Source organism: Ciconia boyciana, chromosome 2, assembly GCF_034638445.1.
Source record: "Ciconia boyciana chromosome 2, ASM3463844v1, whole genome shotgun sequence".
Lineage (NCBI taxonomy): Eukaryota > Metazoa > Chordata > Aves > Ciconiiformes > Ciconiidae > Ciconia > Ciconia boyciana.
Window position 1 is genome coordinate 44,453,852 of NC_132935.1, and position 22,444 is coordinate 44,476,295.

Genomic DNA, 22,444 nt, shown 5'->3' on the forward strand with positions numbered 1-22,444 from the left:
TGTTATCCGTATAGTCTAGAAATAGAAAAACAGCTAGAAAATCAGAACTTCAGTTGGAGATATGGAATAAGAGATAAGTAGATTAAATTTAATTTTGAAGGGAAATACTGAGTCCTTGGTAACTTGCCACTCAACAGTACAGGATCAAGGAAGAGGTAATGTGGTTAATGACTGATCACCAAGCTCGTAGTGAAGAGATGGACTAGTGTGCCTGCACTAGACAGTGTCATTTGAAGTGACAAGAAATTTGATTGAAGACTATTTTAAATGTAAAATATATAGCTCCTGGTTTTTTTAAAACATTACAGTGCCATATTAAAGCTTCTTTATTAAATACAGTTTCTGTGAAGAGCTTCAGTTAACTTTATACTTAAGATTGTCCTTTAATGCTTTGTTAGCAACTGAAAGTATATTAAAATCTGTATGTGGTTGTTACCTGATGTTCAAATTTCCATCATTACATCAGAGCTGAGACCGTGAAGAAAGGCATGAGTTTCTTATTTTTGCTTGCACATTGGTATGTCATTAGTAGGATTAAGTGCCCAATGCTGCCTCCCTGTCTTGGGGTGGTTAGAGCCCCCTTTTGAGGAGGAGACAACTGGGCTGACAGTTGCATAGGTCCCAGGCTTCCTGCTCCATCCTATGGCTGGTACGTAAAGGTGGGTGCTACCAGAACTTCTCACAGCATCGTTTAAAAGTGGAGCCTGTCTTCAAATAATTTCAATGAGTAAGTCTAGAAGTAAATTTGTGCTAAATCTCAGTCTTGCAGTGTTTATATTGTAGGCCAGTGCTAAATCCGAGGGAATTCAGCATGATAGAAAAGCTACTCTTCCATCCCTATACTTGGTTGCCCAAAGCTGTGAAGGGTAGTTTTAGCTATGTTTTCCCTCTTCAATTGAATGAAGAGCCTCCCTCAAGTTTACCAATCCCACTTCTGAGTGAGATGCCTAAAAGTCAGTTGGAAAGATACTTTGTCACCTTGTTTAAATGCCACTGTAAACTTAGAATCTGTACCTTTTGAAGACTTGTCAGAGACTTGTAACTTTCAAATCTTCATCTTTGCCTTTTCTTTTTATAAATTGTCTATTCCTTTACTTGTGATATAGGGGTTTTTAAGAACAGTCAGATAAAATGTGGTGGTGTGTTTGGGTTTTTTATTGGTTGTTTTTTTTTTTGAAGCTTCAGTTAATTAAATGTTTTAAGATACTAGAGCTGGTATGTTACTCATTCAAATGATAGTCTGCATAGAGATCTAAGAAGAATGGTGAAGTGTACGGGTTTGTTTATATTTAAAATTATAGATGAGGACTTGTGTATTTTTAAAGGTGGTGCTCACAGTTTGTGTAATAACTGTTAATATTTGGTGTTATCTGAAAAAAAACCTCATACAATTTTCCTTTACATCACACCTTCCAGCAGTGAACTGTTTCTGTTCATAAAGAAATAAAGTGGAGGTACTTTACAGAACAAGGATAAGGAACATCTCAATGGTAGTCCCATTGGCAGTATTTGTATTGGAAGATATAGGCTTATTTTCCCCAGGACAGAAAAAGCTGATGTCCTATCCAGAATTTGAGTTGACTTTCTACTCCAACCTCAGTTTCATTATTAAAATTCAAACCAAACTTATCCCATGGAACAAAGTTGTCTGCTGCTAGAAGGCCTTATTGCTTAGTTAATTTGCTTGTTCCTGGACCTGCCTTAAGAGTTCTTTTGCTTCCAGTCAGCCTTTTCAATTAACTGACCATTAAACAGCCTTTTATATGAAAAATTACATCCTGAGTTATATAGTTGAGTAGCTGATCTCCAATCCCTAATGTTTAATATGGAAAACTGCATTGTTAAGTTGAAAAACTATTTTTCTCTGTGGAAGCTTGGATTTGTAACATAAGCATATAGAATTGCAGTCAGTAGGTGGCATTACGTAATAAGAGTATGTATCTAGAAAATTTGGAGCCTCTCTAATCTTTCAGTGTGGTTCTGTCCAATAGCTTATCCTTTCCAATATTTTCTTGTTTGATTTTTTTTTTTAATTTCCCTATTAGTAGTGTAACTTTTCAAAACATTTTGTTACATCCAAATGCATTTCCATCAATTAGGTTCATAGAAATGTTACTCTTCTATTAGCTCTGTTAAACATAGTCAAAAAAAAACCCTGGTTGGCAGATGACTTCCTTTATTCTGGGCTTGTTCTCTTTCACTTGAAGTTGTTGGGAAAAGGACTTTATCACTATCATATTCTGTACTTTTACTTTTTTCCTGCTTCTTGTTACATCAAAGAAAACCTTAGATTTATAGGTTTATAATGATTCAGGGTCTTCTCAGCTGCTTATTACGTCACTGACTGCTTTCCTTGTTGATTGTTTGACCTTCAGTCTAAAATGTTTTAAAATATTCTTTATTGTTGCTTCTTTGATTTGGAAATAGTCATTGGGAAGAATCCATAAAGACGTTGTTATACCTGCTTTTCAGGACCTTTCTTAATTTGACTGTGATGCTCACGTCATGGATCCTGTCATCTGATCAGGGCTAGAAAGGCAAGAACTTGCAAGAACAATTGATTATTTAGATCTTGGATTTCTCCACAATTTCTTGGGGTTCTCCCCTCCCCCCCTTTTTTTCTTAGTTTACTGTAGTTTTTCTTAACTGGCCTTTTTCTAGTATGCTGAGATTTTTCTTTCTAATTTGCATATTAGGGTAATTTTAGTTTAAATTTTATTTTCAAGATGGGCCCACAGATACAGAAATGGCAAAAGATACTCAAATTTATGAATAGCCTTTTGGAACTGAGAGTGAAGCTGGAAGGGATTTTCTAGCTTACTGTATCCAGTTTTGTGTAACTTCAGGCTCCATGCCATGTGATTCATTTAAAAAGCTTACTGAGCTGCTATTTAAAAGCAATTATTTTCTTGACTTCTCTATTCCTGTTGCAAAGTTGTATAGAATCTGATTGTCCTAAAGTTTATAAACATCTGTTAAACTCAGATCTGAAAGTATTCTTGTCTAATTCAAATCCATATGCTCTCATCCTATACAGCCTTTCATTGTGGTGCTCGGCAATTCCCTAACAATTATCACAGCATGTTTCTTCAATGTGTTTGTCTTCCTTGACTAAACAACCCAAGTTCTTTTGATGGGGCTGTCCTCTTCATCTCAATAACAGTTCTTCCCACCTTTTCTGGTTTCCATTCACTTGGCTCGGGTAATACATACAGTTAAAATGTTTACAACCTGCTTTTGTTTCCCAGAGGGTCCTTGCTTATTCAGTACATAAGTTGTGCAGAGTTCAGTAAACGGTTGACTCTTCAGTATTCTCTTCCATGTTTGATGTCCTCCTTCATTTTCTTTTCATTACACTTAACATACTTGTTTAATACTTACTTTGATTTCTGTGCTGTTCTCACTAGGATATAAATATTTATTGCAGGCTTTGCAAATGTGTTTTATAGCATCTTATGGCAAGATTGCTTTACATTCAATATCAAATCAGTAATGACAGTGGTTTCATTTTTCAGCAGTTTTGTATAACTCTCTATGATTTACTGTTCTCTTCAACTTCAGAAAGAAACAGTTAAAACTATTGTCTGGTTTTGAACTCTTTATTAAGAAAACAAAGGCTTAATAAACAAGTTTGTAGAACTACAAATTTAGTGAACACTGTGATGTTCAAGTGACGTGTCAGAGATGATATGAATGTGGACAAAATCAAAGCTAAAATTGGTGGTGCTGGGTGGTATTTTTGCCTAAAAAACCACACTGTTTCCAGCAGTATTTTATCTCACCTGTTGAATGTGATGAAGACAACAATGGCCTGGCACAGTAGTTGTTACAACAGCAGCTCCCATCTTCTTTCTCTTCTGTGTATGTGTACATATGTTACCTCCTGTAGTCAGCCATCTAAGACATGTCTGTCTAAGGCAGTCCATCTTCCCTGTTTTGCTCCCCACCCTTTTAGGGGTTGCCTGTTACCATCTGCAACAGATAATTCTTTGCCATGCCCAACTCCTATGTGCAAATAAGATGTCTAGCTGTGATCTTGGCTCTCAAGAAGAATTAGTTTCATGTATGAATTTCTTTATGCAAAAAATACATTCTTTAGCCCACAGTAGTACTGAATATGCTCTAAGTTGATGTTAAGTGTTGCATATGCCAGAAGTTAACAAGCTAGTTGTTTGCAGAAATTAGAATGATGGTTGATGCCCTCCATCCTAGTAGCTACTTTTCTGCTGCATTAACTTCTGTGATCTTTCACTGGTGTTGGTTAGTTGTGTAAAGTTCTTATAGGGTTGTGTTGGTAACTGTTTGGGGGGGAAATATCAGACAAGATTTATTTAGACTGGATTATAGAATGAGAAGAAAGCAACTTTGACACTTGACTTCTCTATGTAGCATTCTGTTATACTCCTCAATGTTACAGTAAGTTTATTAAAATGCTTGCATTCTTACAGAGAAGATGGATCACTTCCATGCTTTTTGATTGTCACAAAGCTTGTGTAATAAACATGTCTCTTTCCTCTAGGGATTTTTGGCTAATCAGAAGAGAGCTGAGAACTTGAAAGATCCTTCTGTGCTGCCTGATTTGTGTTTGAGTCATGCAAATCAGCTGATGATTATGTTAACTAATCACAGAAAACTGTTAGATATTAAACAGAAATGTACCACTGCCAAACAGGAGCTTGCAAATAATCTACAAGTCAGACTGAAGTAAGTTACAACTTTTCAACTTTATATTGCTTCCACTTGCATCAAGACTGTTTAAAGAATGTGTGTCTTAAGAAAATCCTTGGTAATGCATAGAGTTTTTGTTAATGGGAGAGAAAATAAAAGTTGGATCACTTCAGTTTGTATATGAAGTTATTTGTAAGTGTGAAACAAAATATTATTTTAAGAGATACTTTTCTTAGAGTTTAAATGGTCTTCATATCAATAAAACAATATCCAAGAACCTACAATCCCCTCTCCTCTCATCAAGCTCAGAAGCCGTCAGTATCTTATTTAAAACTTGACTGGCAATTACATTGATGTTTTCAAAGGATTATAATAAGCATAAGTGAAACACTCTTCAGTAGCTTGTGATCACATCAAAACAGAAAAAAATGCCAGTAGTTTGATTTACTTGTAGTTCATGAAAAACAATTATATCCAGTCAAAGCCATTAAAATGGTAGTTTTTCATGTAAGCATCATTACTGTATAACATAGAAGGCAGTAAGTAGTCTATATTGCTCAATGCGAAATACAGTTTTTCACACTACTACACTTTATTAAGCTTTAGATAATTTATGTCAGATACATAGGAAAAGTATACAGAGTTTAATAATTTTTGGAAGAAAAAACTTGGTTTATGCTAGCAGCTACTAATTAGGCAGCGTTGCAAACCTGTTAAACTTGCATGCTGGATATTCATCAAGTAGATTTTTTTTTTTCTTGAAGAGATTGCAGTTTGTATGGATGAGGCAGGTGCAAGGTACAGGAAGAAGTAAAGCAGAATCAGCAGTGCGCTAGTGACAAAAATCCTGTTGTGTTTGTAAAATAAATTACTGCTAGGTAAATTGAAATGTGAATTTGTCTGTCTTTGTTACCTATGCATCTGCTCTTAGCCCAATGAAAAGATGACTGTTTTTGCACCATTTTTCCACTGTAGCAGGTATTTAGGGATAGTACATAGAACCTAGGTTGCCATAAATATCACTTTCATTTTCTATGTGTTAAAGTATTTGTATAGTATGCACTTAATTCATGAGTTATTAGAGGAAAAGACTTGCATCCCTTTGTAAGGAATTAAGCTAGTGAGATGTGGAGAGTGAATGCAAAGAGGATAGATCTGAAGAGAACAATGAAGCATAGCTTAAAAAACAAACAAACAAAATACCCAACAACAACTCGCACCCACTTTCACCACCACCCCCAAACAAACAAACAAAAAAACCCACTGTATTTTGGGTCAAACCAAAGGTTCTTCTAGCTTGTCTTCAGTAGCAGTTAGTAACAAATGACCATAATGGGAATCCAAGAATGAGGAAAGAACATAAACTTAACTGTATGTAAATATTCTTAAAGGAGAATATTCTTATCTGACCTAGAAGCAGCCCTTCTGTGTTTAATTGCTGATGGAGGATTTTTTCCATGAAGTAGTCCAACTTCTTTTCGAATCCACAAAGTCATGTTTTTTGCAAGTTTTGCAACTTAACTATATGTTGTGTGGAAAATGTACTTCCCTTTGTGTTTTGAACTGGCCACTTGTTGGCTTTGTATAACGCCCTCTTTTTATTTCTTACTACTCATTACTATGAGAAAGTCAACAGTGCATGTCTTGTAGTTTCTCTGTTAGTTTATGTTCCTAGTTGCTTAATGTTGACTTGTTTGTATTTGTTGTTTCACTTTTACTTCACTTCTGTCAAGAAAAACAATTTTTTTTTTTTTCTACTTGCGGGACATACCTCCACCTTATGACTTCTCTGGTGGCAAAGTTGTTGTAACGTTTCCCCTCAAACACACCAGTTGATCACCTTTTCAGTAGTTATCCTGTGATTTAGTTATGTTGGTGGCTGTGCTTGAAATTAATGTATTGATTGTATCAATAAGATAATTGAAGGTGTGCTTACAAGGTGTGGGAATTTGTATGTTACAGGGGCTGTAATTTGTAGTGCCTGAGTAGATGGCGTGAACTTCCTAAACAGTATCCTTACCCTTAATATTTCTTGTTAATGCTTTGCAATAAGTATTTTTAAGATTTAAAAACAAAAAAGTAGTCTCTTCTTTGCTCTGGATGTACCAGCTGTTTTTAATTCTTCTGGAGAAAGTTGCTTTATCATTCCTCCTAAGGTTATGTATGCGAAGACCATTACTTGTCAAAAACAATACCTGAACTCAAATGGTGGTAAGTGTTCATTTTTTGAGCACTGATATGGATATCTTTCTGTGAGAAATTAACAGGGAACTGCAAGGCAGCTACTGAATTCTGAATTGCTTGGTACTTCCAGATAGCCTGTTGTTGTCCCATGTAAAATGATGTCATTGTTCAGTTCATCCAGACATGTTGCTAATCTTAGTGAAATTTAAATGCAGGAAAGATGACTAAGTTGTTATCTTCTAAAGTGTAACCTGCTTTTGTAGGTGGTGTTGTTTTGTAATGCTTCATGCTGACCAAGATGGAGAGAAACTACAAGCATTGCTTCGTCTTGTAACAGAGCTCCTAGAAAGGGTCAAGGTTGTAGAGGCTCTCAGTACTGTTCCTCAAATGTACTGTCTAGCTGTTGTTGAGGTTGTGAGGAGAAAAATGTTCATAAAACACTACAGGGAGGTAAGTAAGTAAAACTTCGAGACCAAACCTTTGTGTCAATGTATAAATGAACAACTAACTACATATTTTCCCTTCTGCAGTGGGCGGGTGCTTTAATAAAAGATGGGAAACACCTATATGAAGCTGAAAAGGCAAAAAGGGAATCTTTTGGTAAACTGTTCAGTAAGTACTTTCTCTTCTGTGAAATCAGAATTGTGGTTAAGTATGACTTTTGTCTTTGTAGTTAAAATACTTTTGTTATGTTGTAGTTTAAATACCTGTATATTTTTTTTTTACTTAAATTGGAAATGCATGCAGTGTGCCAGATGGTCCTATTATGAACAAAATATTTTTCTATTAATTTTTCTGTTAACCAAGTTAATGAACTGTTTCATATAGATTATCCAAAATACTGTGAAAGTTCTAATTAGTTTAATGCTTGTAAAATACAAGATTCCTGATTATTACATTTGAATGCAATTTCTGTTTCAATATGCTCTGTGAGCTTTACTGTTCTTTTAAATAACACTTTTGAAACCATTACTGAATATTTGAGTATTGTTATGACTTCTTCTATGCTACTTCAGAAAAAAACAAGAACGAAGACCCACATCTAAAGAGCTTGCCCAGAGGTTAAAAAAAATAAATTAAAAAATAAGTTGCTGGTAAAAGAAATCTGATTATTTTTTATTTTTTTCTGCAAAGTATGCAATTTATGTTCTGAATGAACTACTAAAATAAGAAAATTGAGCAAAAGGCTATCAAAATTTTGGAACAGAGATTAGCAAGATTACAATGAAAATTTGGAAAAGGAGTTGAGGTTTTTATAGGGGTGAACATTAGGCAAAAAGAGGCTGCAATGAAGTGAGAAGTTCTACTTTTATGGTGGGTTTTGCATCAAATTGTGTGGTGACTTGTAATTTTTATGTTGTCAAGAAATGGCATAGTTAGTAATACTTTCAAATTTAGTTCAGCTGTTAAACTGCAGTAGCTTAATTGTTTTCTTTTGAGGCATTGTTTGTACGTTGCATTTCTTTCTTTTAAATAACCATTTTTTTTCTTTGCCCAGGGAAGTCTTTTCTAAGGAATCGTTTGTTTAGAGGACTTGACTCCTGGCCTCCATCCTTTTGTGTATGTACTTAATATCGTCTTGGTTTTAATTTCATTTTTATAAACAGTACTTCCATAAATTAAAAACCTAAGCCTAATTCATTCAAGTTACATGCCTGTCACATTGCTCTGACAGATGAAAAAGCTGGGAGCTAGTGTTCTTTGTTATTTCAAGTGACCTATGTTAACATCGGTTCATAACTTGCAGTGTGGTGGGAGAGGAAATGTCAACTCGATACTCCTTTTTAAAAAGGAGTCTGTGGTATTGAACAAAAAATTGCCATTAATGATCAGAAAAAAGAAGCCAGTAGGGATAATTTGATCATCTAACCCACTCTTCTGAATAATAGAGCCATAAAATTAATCAGATGGTAAGAGGAAATAAAAGGTTTTTATTTTTTTCTATAATCACTGAATGAGTGGAAAAGCATTGTCATCTCTTTGTTGGCTGATAACATGAAGTGGTGAAAAAGTCAAGCTGTAATCAAGCATTGCCTGTTAACTTTGATTTCATACAGCTTGGTTAATTCAAGTAAGATAACTGTCCCTGATTCTAATGTTGCCATATCAGTTTGCCTCACTTAACCTTTTCAGCTTCTCCTTTGCAGCTTTTTTTGAAAGGATACTTGGAAAAATAAGAATGCTACTCATTTCAGTGTGTTAAAAACTGAACTGAATTAATATGTGACTGTATGTTTAGTAGCACAATAAGTAAAGCTTCAGTGCCATCTCTTATCCCTTAACTTTTTAAACATGTCCTTAATATTTATGAAGCTTGGTAACAGGGAGGAAGTACTGCTGCCCAAGGCACTATGGATAGAATTAATGGCTGTAAATGTAAATGCCTTTTTTTTTCCTTTTTAGTGGGGTGGGTGTGGGGCCAGACATGGTTCCTTTAAAAAAAGTATGACATCTTTTGAGAGAGAGATCAGTTTAACTGCAACTTTTCTGTGTTATTAGTTAAGCTCTTTTTTTAATCCTTCCTTAGTCGTCTTGATATTATTTACCTTAACAGTGTGTAAATTAACTTCTTCTCAATACAGACACGAAAACCTCGCAGATTTGATAGTGAGCTTCCAGATATCTCATTAAGTGACTTGCAGTTTTTGCAGTCATTTTGTCCTTCAGAAGTACAGCCATTACTCAGGTAAATCACTTTTTTAAACTGTTTGTGCTATGGAAATAGCTTCCCTTTCTGTCCTGCTCCTACTCACAATTCATTTTTCTTAAGGAACAGACAAGGATATTTCTTGAACTAATATCATTCTTAGCCAATGCTCTTCAATGACTTAATGCAAATAAATATTACCTATATGCTTCATGTACTCAAGCTCAGATGATTTGAACACATGTATTCTGTATTGAGGTGTAAAGGATGTTGGATGTTCCTCTGAGCTGTGTCATAGCTAAAATCCAAAAAACTCTTGTTGTCAGTTTTAAACTGAAATAAACTCATAACTTCATGTATGTTTTGTCAGATCAGGATTAGTTTTGTTTTTTTTCATTTGCCCATTGTTAATGTGGTATTCTGGAGGAAATAAAATAAATTTCTTTAGCCCAGCATGAGATCATAGAGATCTCCTATATTCAATTATTGCTTTTTCTCTGACAGACTTACTTTACTAAAAGGTGTATTCTGTAAGTGCCTCTTTCTGGAAAAGCTGACTGTTAGAGTGAGCTTTCAAACTCATATACCTTAAATCTGTAGCAGCTGGACAGAGAAATGCCAGCCAAGATAATGGGCAAGAAAAAGGCAGTAGGAAGTTCTATGTAAGGTTCTATCTAGGGAGAGATCTGTCAGTATGACCACAATCAGATGCTGCGTGTATCCATCATCCTTCTGCTAGAAGGGATCTGCAGTTAGAGATTTGCTGAGATTCCATTTTTCAGCCCCAAGGCCACAGTCCCACAAAGAATGATAAGGTAAATCCAAAAGGAGGATGCTCCGCTGTCATCTGTCAGGTTCACCAACAGTATCAGCCTGATACCTGCTATTGGTGCACAGTGCAGGAGCTGAATTCACTGCTGTTTTCACTTCTATTTTGTACTGGCATTCTTTTTGATTCAGAATTCCTGGCCATCCTTCTGGTATTGCTGCTGGAATTAACAGTAAGTATAGTGAGTTTAGTCTGCTTGACAGTGGATTTGTCCTAGATCATGATACAGCTGGTTCTCTTGTTATGCTCTTAAGCTTGCTCCTTAGTGATTCTGCAGGAAAAAAAATGCAAACTGTAGTATCATATTGCTGATATTTGTCTGATTTTCAGGTTTCTGAGAATTTTACAACCTTCCTGGGAAGTTCAAACTGAATTCAGGAAGAATTTTGCCTTTCTGCTATTGGCAGAAAAACAATCACTAACCAAACTTTTAGTTGGTCAGAATTGTAGTGACACAGCTTTCCACTTGATGGCAGTAGAGGTGGGATTATGTCATGTTCCTCCTGGTTTCTGGGCTAAGGGTTACGTTTGGTGGTAATATTGACGATAGTGGTGGACTTGGAAATTGAGTCGGCAAAACTGTCGCACAGTTTGGTAGAAACTGAGCTTCAGAAGAAACTTCTTTGGTATTTTCATGTAACATCTAAAAAGCAAGCAATAGGTGAACTGGGACCCAGCACAGAGGCCTTTTCTGTCAGCGCTGAACCCCTGAGCTGCATAATTAAAATGATGCTTCTGTTTACTTACAGTGTTTCAGTCTTCTCAACTTATATGTTTGAGCAATTATTGAAATCTTAATTCTAAAAAAAAATACACTAGGTGCCACTTGCCCTGTATATTGAATAGAGAATGCAAAATACATTGAAGTGTAATCTGCTTTTATTATATTGTTAGTCTAAATGAGCTCCTGCTTCATGGTTTCAGTGGGCTATTCCTGAACAAATTAAAAATTCTAGATATACGGATTCTCAAGAAAAATTAAATGTTGCTTTTCCAGAGGTTTAGAAAACTTGAAATCGAAAGCTTATCTTGCAGCACTTACAATGCAATCATGACACATTAATCAGTCTTTTAATTTAGGTTACCTATCATTAAAATAAAACAGTAGAGAATTATTAGCTACTTCAAAGGGAGAGCTAGACTGGAGAGAATCCAACTGGAGAGAAGAATAGAGTCATTTGCAAACATAAGTACTTCGATTACAGATCTAATCGCTATCAATTCTCTTCTGTTACTGTTAACGTAATTCTGGGTACTACTGGTAAATGTTTTCCTCAGAAGGAAAGACTCTGACTAGTAGTTCCCCATCGTTGTTTTTATCACTGTCTACTCTTAAAAGCTCTCGAGTTCTTAATTTAAAACACAAATAGCAGGTGGTTTTAGTGGATTTTCCATGTAAAATAGGTGAAATGAAGAAAGTACAAACCTTATATAGAGGAAAGCATAGTCTTGTTGGAATATGCACATAATAATTTGATATATTTGAATATTAGATTAACAATGTGGAAAAAAAACTTTAATCCTATACTGTTTTTAAGGGTTCCCATACTTTGTGACTTTGAACCTCTTCACCAGCATGTACGTGCTCTACATAACCTGGTAAAAGCAGCACAGAGTTTGGATGAAATGTCACAAACCATTACAGACCTGCTGAATGAACAAAAGGTATTTTTGTTTTTCTTTACCAAGAAAAGAGAATATTCTATTCAAAACAGTAGAATATTTTCATAGTATTGTTTTATCAACCTCTTCAGAAAGAACCCTTGTTTTTCCAGTTGTAAAAATTAGTTGGTCTCATAACTGCGTAATAATAATTTCCTTTTGAATCACATACTAGTAAATATCCTGAGAATTTTGAGCTCTTAAACGAGTAAAGTGAGTCTATCTAGAGAATAGTCAAAAGATATAAAATATCTTTTAACAGATGCTTATATTCCACAGAAATTGTAGAATTATTCTGTTAATATTTCTGCTTTCTGCCATTTTCTCAAGCTTCTGTGTGCAGAATGTGTGCATTTTGCCTTTGTCGCTTTAGTTTGTATTTAATGAAGTTGGTTGTTACTTCTCTAGATGTTTGCATTGCTGTTTGAAGTCCTTTTGGCACAAACAGTTAAGGAGAATTCAGGGTCTTGATTGGTTGTCCCCATTAGCCTGAATATTGATGTATCATCTACTCCTTTGTTGTAGTCCTTTTTGGGGAAGAAATATGTGCAGTTTTTTTCTTTGAGTATAGAAAGAACAGATGGCAAAAAGAACTCTTCCTAGTTTCACTGTGCCTGTCAAGCAGATTCTTTCACCTAGAAACTCTGTTTCTACCAGTCACTTTTGATTGTTTCTATGTGTTCAGCCTCTAACTTTCATAATACACCAAACGGGGTCCTTTTAGTTCCTGACTGTAGCCTGTCCCAGTGAAACCCTGGGTGAATTTAGTGATGCTTAAAATTATATGTGAAGTTGACTGCTTCAAATTGGGTTTCTTTAGTGGTTTTGCTGTAGAAAAAGGAGTGTCATTTTTTGTGGGACTCCATGTTATCACCTACAGTGTAAGTGTTTGTATGCATTTTGATGCTGACTTAGAAGCATCTTCTGTAACTGCCGAGGTTATGGGCATGGTCAATGTTGAATTAGCAAATATCTGCTTAAACCAGGTGACATGAAGTCCTCTATCGTCTTACTCCTCTGGAACTTGAACAAGAGATTTACTGGAAGTCTTTCATTTATGGAAAATATGAGATCTGGGCTGCTCTTTGTTCTGTAATATCGAAAAGGTGTGTCATTTGTCATAAATTACTTCTTTTCTGACTTTATGAAGATTTGGTTTATGTGAACAGCCATTAAGAACAAAAGTGTTAGGGCCTGATCACTGTATTAGCCAATGGAATGGCTAGGAGTGGTGTAAATTTTGTGAGATCTGGGGCTTTTTTAAACATGCTCTTCCAACAGACCATGCCTTGACATATAGAAGTCCACCCCCAACTTGGAGCATCCTGAAACTTATCTTATAAGAAACCAGGATAGTGGCAGGTGTTCTAACAAATTCATTTTTCACTAAGGCTTGCATTGTCAGAAGACTGTGAAAAAAATCAAAGGAGTATATTTTTAATCCAAAATATACATAACAACAGTGGAAAAATAAACAGGAAAGGTGCCTTACTTGTTCAAGTCTTGATGGTTTGCCCTTTTTGGTTCAGACTTGCTTATCTGAGAAATTTTTATCGGTGTCTGGCTGCATAAAAAAGATGTTTGTCAAATCAGGAGAATCTGTTCTTTCCACTCTTCTCTTTCGCTGTGCTTTGACCAGTTTGAATTCTTGGCTGACTCAATAATGTCAAGTGCTTAGACAGATTTGGATAATTGTCTCTTTCCTTAGAGTAAATTGCATTGCACAATCAGAGCTGGGCCATTCATGATGTCATCTTGAAAATGCCCATCTCTGTGTGTAATTTCAGTGATTCATTTGAACTCTTTTTTTGGAGTTAGAGCAAATAGATCTGTCAGAGATTTTTCCTTCTCAACGACAGTGCTCTTGTTATTACTTGATGAAAGATACTAGGTCTTTCTCTGTGTTGCTTTGTTCCACAGATGGTCTAGAAGTGTTTTGTTTTGTTTTTAAATTATACTACTTTTGCCTCTGTGTGGTTTTTTTTGCATAGAATTACTGAAATAATTTGAAAATGTTCTTTTCTTATCCTTAGTATTGCTGGGATTTTACAGTATATAATTAGAGGGATGAATAAACATTTAATAATAGTCCTGAAGATGCCTACAGCTTAATGCACCTACACATTCTGTTGGTGAACTGTGAGATACTGTCCCACTTCGGTGCAGAGCTGGCGATGACTGTGCAGGCGTTGTGTTGCCCATATAGCAGAATGTTGCTCTTGTCCTGTCCCAAGGAAACACATTTGACCCCAACCTCCCTTTCCATCCAAGTGGCAGCAGAAGCCTGGTTCTTTAAGTTGGACTGGGGTAGTTTCCCTGGCTTGTTGGCAGTGCAGCAGTTTAGCTCTGTCTGGGTCAGGTGGGAGTTCATCCTACTGCATCAGCCACAGCAGCTGGTCTTTTGATAGTTGCTTTAGGCAGGACAAAAAAAGGTGTGGCTGCAGACAAATGAGCAAAGAGCAAGTCAGAGAGGAGATCCACTACCTTACTGGGGATGTTAGTAACATTTCTTTTTAAGTGTCCTGTAACTCTTATTATTTCAGCTTAACATTCTATAAACTTTAAATGATGATATGCTTCTCTATCTGATATCAGATTTCTTTTTTTAGTATTACATCAGAGTAGTTGAAGAACGTTGTTGTTGATTTTTGCTTAATTTGCTACTACTTTGAAATATGTCTTCCTTTTTAAGGCTTTCTGCTTATTCTTTGTAATTTAGTGGTCTCACACCAAAGATATTGCTGTGCCCTGTCATTTCCATAATACAGACAAAGTTTAAGCAGATCAGTGATTGGGTTAAAGATGTCCAGGAGAAAGTTAAGGTCCCCATAGGAGTCAGGTAAGATGATTAAGGTGTTTTCTCCATGGTTAGTAGGTGATTAACACATGCAATTCTTTGGTATTAAAAGTTTTTCTTGTAAGAGAAGCTGGCTTTTCAAATGAGGTTATGAATCTACCATTTGTTCTAGTTGAGTTCGAAATTCACACAGTGTTTGTAATCTTTCCAAGAATTACCCCATTCCCTGACTATGTTTATCATAGTAATGTAACTAGAACCACCAAGCATGTAATCCAGCAACACCTGAGAACTTAAAAATTAACTCTGCTTCTTTGTCTCTGCTTTCTATTTTGTCTTGTTTGCTCTTGACTCCTTTTCCTTTGTCATCACAGGAATTACAGTGTATGACATGCATACATTGCTGCCTGTAGATTGTAAATAGATGGCAGGCACCAGCTTCTCAGGGAAATAGGCAACAGTAAAAGTCTTCCATATAGTTTCAGCTACTCAAAATGTGAGGTTTAACTCTTCACTAGGCAGTAATCTGGTACTCTAACTAGAGACCCAGCTCACAGCAGCCACTGCAGAGGCATGGAATTTGTTAGAGCCCCAGGTCATGAGGATACCAAGCTCAGTAGAGTATTATTCCACACAGTGACAGGTTGTTTTGTTTTTTTTTGTTGTTGTTGTTCTTCATGCTATATCCTTAGTCTTTACCTTCTAAGATGATTCTGCAGAGGTGCCAAAAGTAGATACCATCTTTCCTTTGTGTGTGGCTTTCTGTAGGGCCTTCTAACATTCAAAGTCTTTGAAGTGCTTTTTTAGTATGTGCTTACTGACATCTGTGTTGCTAGCTTTTATTACTGTTAAAGCTCTGGTTTATCAATGTTAAATGTTTGTCACTTAAAACATATGCTTTGAATCCCAGCATGTACCAGCATATACAGTATCCTTCAATATTTCTTTTTCTAAGTTTTCTTAGACAAACAGCAAGCTGAAATTAAACCCAAGGGAAATGCTTAAACCTGGACTAGTAGTACCTTTAACAAAAGCAGCATTTCCCTTTAACTTTTTTGTCTCATGTCCTGTGTTCGTTTTTGTTAACTATAGACAATATTTTGTATATAATGAGCATAAGTTTTTTACAGTGGGTTTTCATCACTGGATTTCAAAATCATTGTATGATTTACTTTCATATAGATGCAAAAGCTAATGGAGGTGAGGTGTAAATGCAGCTCTGCTATATAGATGAGTGTCAGAGCTGGAAATAGATTCTTCCTAAATCTCAGTTTAGAATTCAGTCACACTACATCTCCATTAAGAGAACATTTACATGGTATGGAGAAGAATAGGGTCTCTTTTTGGGTAGCAGCCATTTGTAAAAGATTGAGAAAACAAAAATCGGCTATTTATACATCAGCAGTCTGATATCTGTCACTTCTATCTGGTTTTTTTGAGTTCTGTTGCTGACCGTTTATTGCCCAGCTCCACTAACTGTTGCCAGTCAAGTAGCTGAGTTCAATGGATAGCAAAAGTTTCTTTAATTAAAAACTAACTACTAAAGAACACCAGACACATGATTTAAATGCATGGAGACAGTGTGGATGGTTTGGAAAAGAGGCATGAGCAGCATTATCAGGAAAATCAGCTAGAGACAGTGTTGGCGTTTTGGAGAACAGCACCATTCTGAAACATCTCCAGCGCTTTGAGACTGAACATCTTATGGGAATCTTTTACTGCAAATATTCCCATGAGTCTTTATGGATAGTTTCTTTTCAAGATGGTCACATTCTTCAGATGAATAAGATCAAACAAGTCCTTCAAGGATGAAGGATAGACAAGCAAGGTAATGGTTGGGATATGGTGTTACAGACAATGCACCTGAAATCTTTCAGGACACTGATTCATTCAAAAAACTCAACATCTCTTCCAGTTTGTGATCCGGATGATCCCGCTCATGCCTCTTCATCCTACATGTCACAGATACTCTCCTTATGTATTTTAAGTGTGTGTATTTCACTGTAATTTTCTTAGGAAAAATTGCTTCACTGTCTGTCCTATTACAGACTTGTTCAGGAATGCATCATTCCTGGATACTGAGGCTGTATGTTGCTTTTTGGCTTCCATTGGGATGTGTTTTGCACTTGCTGAAGCTTAAGGGTTTTATTTTTGTTCTAAGAATCTGCAGATGATGATATTGTTGGCATTAGGGCTTTTATATTCCCTGTTGTATTTAATAGTTAATAGTATGAGATACTACAGGTTGACCACTTGTTCCTGGTTCTGGTAGATGTGAAGATAGTAATGGAAGAGGACACACTTCACTTATTCTGTCAAACAAAGCTTGCAAGTGGTAAATTTATTATGTTAAATCTATTAAATAAATAGCAAAGATAAGAAAATCTGTAACTGAAGTGTAATCTTGTAGATACATTATACTGTACGCTAAACTGAGTTTTAGTCACATTTGAAAAGCTTGACAATCTCAGAACACAGGCTGTTTGCACAGTCTCTAAGGCCTTGCTGAGGTTGATTATTTTTTTTAAAGCATTTCAGAATGGTGCTTTACTGAATTTCAGATGCATATAAATAAGTGCCTGTAACTTGGCCTGCAGTTACAACTATTATAGCTATGATAAATCAAAATTCAGTGGAATTCACTTAATATATATATTCCATGGCAGTATAGAAAAGTGTGATGTCTTTGAAATAGCAAAGGTTGGTTTTCAAATGCTGTGCGTGAATTTACACTTTACAGCAGAGTATGCACTGGAACTTGAGATCTTGCTTTATAATTAATATAGTAATGAACAAGAACTGATGATAATGAGATTTAAACATGTTATCTAATCACAATTAATTGGAAAATTGATTTGAAGGTAAGTTTTTAGTCTTTTAAGAATCAAGAGCAATTCCAAGAATCTGGAATTGATAAGAATTACTTGGGAACAGTTCCGTGAAGGTGGAGAAGCTTTACTTAATCTTTGCATTGGTTTACAAGCTGCTGTTACTGATGGATGATTATGGGTGGTTATTCTAACCATTAGCTTTTCAGCCGGAGATTGAAGGATCTGGTGCTACAGAATCAGGTTTGGTGGTATCCAGGGTCAAATGGCAAAATGACAAAAATCGGGAGTGATGGGAACATCGTGGAGGGGAAGAAAAAAATCCACTCAGACTCTGATGTCTTGCATTCTGAAAAATCAGAATGTTGCTTTTAATTAGAATGTGCCCTTCATTATACTGTCTTACTTTTACACTCTCACAAGCCGAACAATTCTCATGCGTGTTTTCGATATGTTAGTAGACAACGGTTTTGTTGTGGTAAAGCTTTTTGTAAACCACCTTAATTTAGTATATTAATGCTGACTGGATTACACTGATTTTTTACAGCAATATTAGCAACAATAAAATACAAACATTTTAGTAACAAAATTATTAGGAGAACGGAAATCAATAGGCTGTTAGAAAACAAAGTCTTCAGTTTTTTGTGTCATCCAAACTTATGTTTAAGCCCTTTCAAATACAATTATATGTGATCTATGTAGGACTTTTGGATAGATGAACATTTAATATTTATGTATTTAGAAATGGTGATCTTTTGAAACTTACTGGAAAATCTCTCTGAATTTCTACAATTTTTACTTAAATTTTAGTTGTACGTATTTTGGACTGTTACGGATAATAGGGCTGACTTTTGAAGTTCTTGGTTTTGCCTGGTAATTTTTAATCAATTAAAATTATTAACATTTTTGCCTATCACTTTGTTAAGTGTTTGTTTCATATTTTATAACTTGTAGGCCTCCAACAGTCAAGCATCGCCACAATCTGTTACTACACCAAGGATGGAAAGTACAACAGGAACTGCAATTGCTACCTCTTCAAGAACTCCTCCATCGCTCAGTCTTCAGGGTCCCCTGTGTCCTCCTGTGTGTCCCCCAGCTCCATTAGAAGAATTGTCTCCAGACAGCATTGATGCTCATACATTTGATTTTGAAACTATTGCCCATCCGAACTTGGAGCAAGCTCTTAAGCAAGGATCATTAGACTTGGATTCATTAGCAGAAAGTCCAGAATCTGACTTTATGTCAGCAGTAAATGAATTTGTAATAGAAGAAAATCCAGTATCTCCTAATGTAATAAGTGATCCACAAAGTCCAGAAATGATGGTGGAATCTCTTTACTCTTCAGTTATCAATGCAATAGACAGTAGACGTATGCAAGATACAAATTCTCGTGTAAAGGACGTTTCAGTAGAAAATGCATCTCTCAGTGTTTGCATGGAGAAGTGCAGGGTTATTGCCCAAGACTCAAAGGTACATTTAAGAGGTATAAAAGAAGATCTTTGCCACTTTAGAACACTTGTACAAAGAGAACAGTGTGACTTTTCTAATTCTTTAAAATGCACTTCATTAGAAATAGTAAATACTATTGAGAAAGTAAAACTTTCACTTGAAAAAACACTAAAAGATAAACATCAAAAAGAATTACAGTCTTTGAAAAGTGAATATGAAACTAAAATGAATAAATTATTGGAGGATGGTGAAGAAAATCAAAAGAAGATCAAAAAGTTAAAAGGTGATTTATTAGGCCTTGAGGAAGTTCTTCAAAATAAGAATGATGAATTTGCAATGGTGAAAAATGAGAAAGAAGCTGTGGTTTGCCTTCAGAATGAAAAAGACCAGAAATTACTTGAATTGGAATGCCAAATGGAGACACAGAATTGTGAAATTAAGGAGCTGAGACAGTCACGTGAGATAGTACTTGAAGACTTGAAAAAACTTCATGTTGAAAACAATGAAAAACTACAACTCCTGAGGGCAGAACTCGAGAGTTTAGAGCAAAGCCATTTAAAAGAACTGGAAAACAACCTACAAGCCAGGCATTTACAGGAATTTGAGAAGGTGCTAGCTGAGCACAAGGACTGTTTAGATAAATTAAAAAAAGAGAACCAGTATAGACTTGAACAAATGCAGGAATCTCATGCAGTAGTTGTGCAAGAGAAACAACAACAAGTAGAAGAGTTACAACTCAAGGTTTCAGATCTGTCTGATTTGAGGTGCAAATTAGAAGTTGAACTTGCCCTGAAAGAGGCAGAAACTGATGAAATGAAGCTTCTTTTAGAAGAAAGCAGAAACCAGCAACAAGACATGTTAAAATCTCAGATTGCTAAGGAAACTGAAAGCTTAAAGAAGGAGATAGACAAATTAAACAATAAAATACAAATTAACAGTGATGAATATCAAGTGGGCTTATCGGAACTAAGGACTCTGATGACAATTGAGAAAGACCAGTGCATTTCTGAGCTAGTAGACAGATATGAAGAAGAATCAAATTTGCTCAGAACTGAACTAAATAAAGTAACACTTCTTCATCAAAAAACTTCTGAGGCAGAAAAAAGACTTTCAGAGCAAATAACGGAACTGCAAAGTAAGTTAGAGTTGGAAGCGAATGCCCTAGAAAAGGAAAAAACAGAAAAATTGTCTCTCTGTGAGCAGCAGGAAAAATATGAAGCTATTATCCGTAAGCTTAAGGAAGAGAAAGAACTGTTAGTATCTAACCAAGAACAAGACAGGCAGTTGCTCATTCAGAAGCTCAATTGTGAAAAAGAGGATGCAGTACAAACTGCTTGTAAAGAGTTTCAATTACAGAGGGAAGCTGCTGAAAAAGGGCTTTTGGAAAAAATACATCAACTTGAGATGCAAGTAAATCGGAGGTACTGTAAGAATTAAGTTGCTGTGTTTTCTTAGTATTTTAAAGTAATTAATATGGTATATTCATGATGCACTATACAGTAAGTAAAATTTATATGTATTTTTAACAGTGTTTATCTGGGTTGTTTTCTATATTCAAGTTTCAAGTTACTTCCATTTTATAGGTTGTAATATTCCTGTGTCTGTAGTTAATCTCAAAGATTGTAAAATATCTTATACAATATTATTTCCAGACAGCAGTGAAGGTTTTCTATTTCAGTCTTGTAATGCTACGTTGAAGGAGTGTTTCCACAATAGCATGTTGCTTGAAATTCCGATTTTGATGGTCTCAGCCTCTCTCTCCTTTCCCATCCTGTGCTCTGGTATTAACACTGTGGGAGCATTGCAGTGGCTAGCTTTTAGGCTGATAACTTTCTTTTATTGGCTAACTATACACTCTTGTTGGTGCTGATGGTGGCATGAAAAAGTATGTGGGAATAGATGTGATTGACTGAGAACTGTCCGATGGCCACCTGGACTTCCATTAACTTTAGCTGCCATGGTTATGTATTTCAGGGTCTTCAGTTTGAGCTTTAATGAAACACACGTGGGAAATATCATTTTAAAGAACATCCTAACATAATTGTTTTTCATTATTAATTTCTGCAGTGTTTTTCCATTTTAAAAAGAAAAATATATTTTCCCTTGACATAAACACCTAGAATTACTCTTTCTGACTTCTCATATCTTGTCTACTTACTAGTTCATAACGCTTGTTAGCAGAGTAGATTATGATGTTGTGGAATGGAAATACTAGAATTTTTCTATGTGACTACTGCTTAGAAACCATATTCTATTTTGAAATGCTAGAATTTGTCACTTATGTTCTTGTAGTGTGAAGGAATGCAGTGGATAGATCTTGTTTGTACAATACCTATATAGAGCATTTTTTTCTAGGTATTATGATACACCAAGTATGTGAAAGACCAAAAAATGGACAGAATGGGTGTAAAAGAAGAGTACTGCAGAACATGAATACAGACTTAAGTTAGCATTTAACTTTTTCAAATATCAGTGTAGTGTTTAAAAAAAAAAGAGAGGGGAGGTTATGCAGAGTCCAACACATGCGCATAATTCACTTACATAGTACAAGGGAAATCTGAGTATCTGCTTCACTTGAATTATCCACTTCAGTCCCAATACCTCAGGATTTTGATATGTGAAAATATCCATCATTAAATGATGTTTGTATCAGTGTCTGTGTTTTGTATGTCAGTGTACGAAAAAATACATCAAGATAATATGTTTTTTGAATTAAGATTGGGATATAATGAAATTAAGAACTGCTCTTAATTGAACAAAATCTTCTCTTAATGAAATATGGTGAAATGAGAAGGAAAAACATAAACCCTATGTTCTTTTCCTTTTATATGTATTAAAGTACTGTAGAAATTTTTAAAACTTGACTCAACAGGAAGAAGATGTAGCTGTGTCATCAGACTTCTTAAAAATCCACCATCTACACTTAAATTTGAACAACTTCAGAGCACAGCTGTGTTATCCAGCACCAACTGGATAAAACAGATAGTAATGTATTTCAAAGAAATATTATCTGCTTCAGTCTAAAGAAGTGTTAGTAGTTTGTTATGAATTCTGTCAAGTAATTTAATTTTCAGTGTGACGTTAAAATATGTCTTGCCTCCTAAGGCTGCTCTTTATGCCTTTAATCTACTGTTAGGCTTTTTCTCTAGGAATAAAGACATGCTGTGTTTTATCTCCAGAGGGCATATATGTTATGTGAATCTGTCTTAATATTTCAAAGTCACTGTCCAGCTGTTTGGTTTTTGAGTTCCTAATACCCCAAGCTATGTCAGTAATTAGAGATGACTTGTTATCCTCACTCAGTCGTTGTTTAGCAGTTAACTTGTAATGGTAGAAACCAACCTTTATTTGGCATGTGCCTATATGCTTGTCAGGTAAAT

General features: G+C 35.5%; 1 protein-coding gene across 6 annotated transcripts in view; it reads left to right on the forward strand.

Annotated features, from left to right (window-relative positions):
* Positions 1-22,444, forward strand: part of RB1CC1 (RB1 inducible coiled-coil 1) — a 79,982-nt gene that overhangs the window by 36,575 nt on the left and 20,963 nt on the right. For all 6 annotated transcript variants that reach the window (XM_072852490.1, XM_072852488.1, XM_072852492.1 and 3 more), the window contains 7 exons: positions 4,520-4,704; positions 7,116-7,302; positions 7,383-7,464; positions 8,351-8,412; positions 9,435-9,538; positions 11,867-11,993; positions 18,570-20,485. In XM_072852490.1, the coding sequence (XP_072708591.1) occupies positions 4,520-4,704; positions 7,116-7,302; positions 7,383-7,464; positions 8,351-8,412; positions 9,435-9,538; positions 11,867-11,993; positions 18,570-20,485 (2,663 nt within the window). The remainder of the gene's footprint in view (positions 1-4,519; positions 4,705-7,115; positions 7,303-7,382; positions 7,465-8,350; positions 8,413-9,434; positions 9,539-11,866; positions 11,994-18,569; positions 20,486-22,444) is intronic.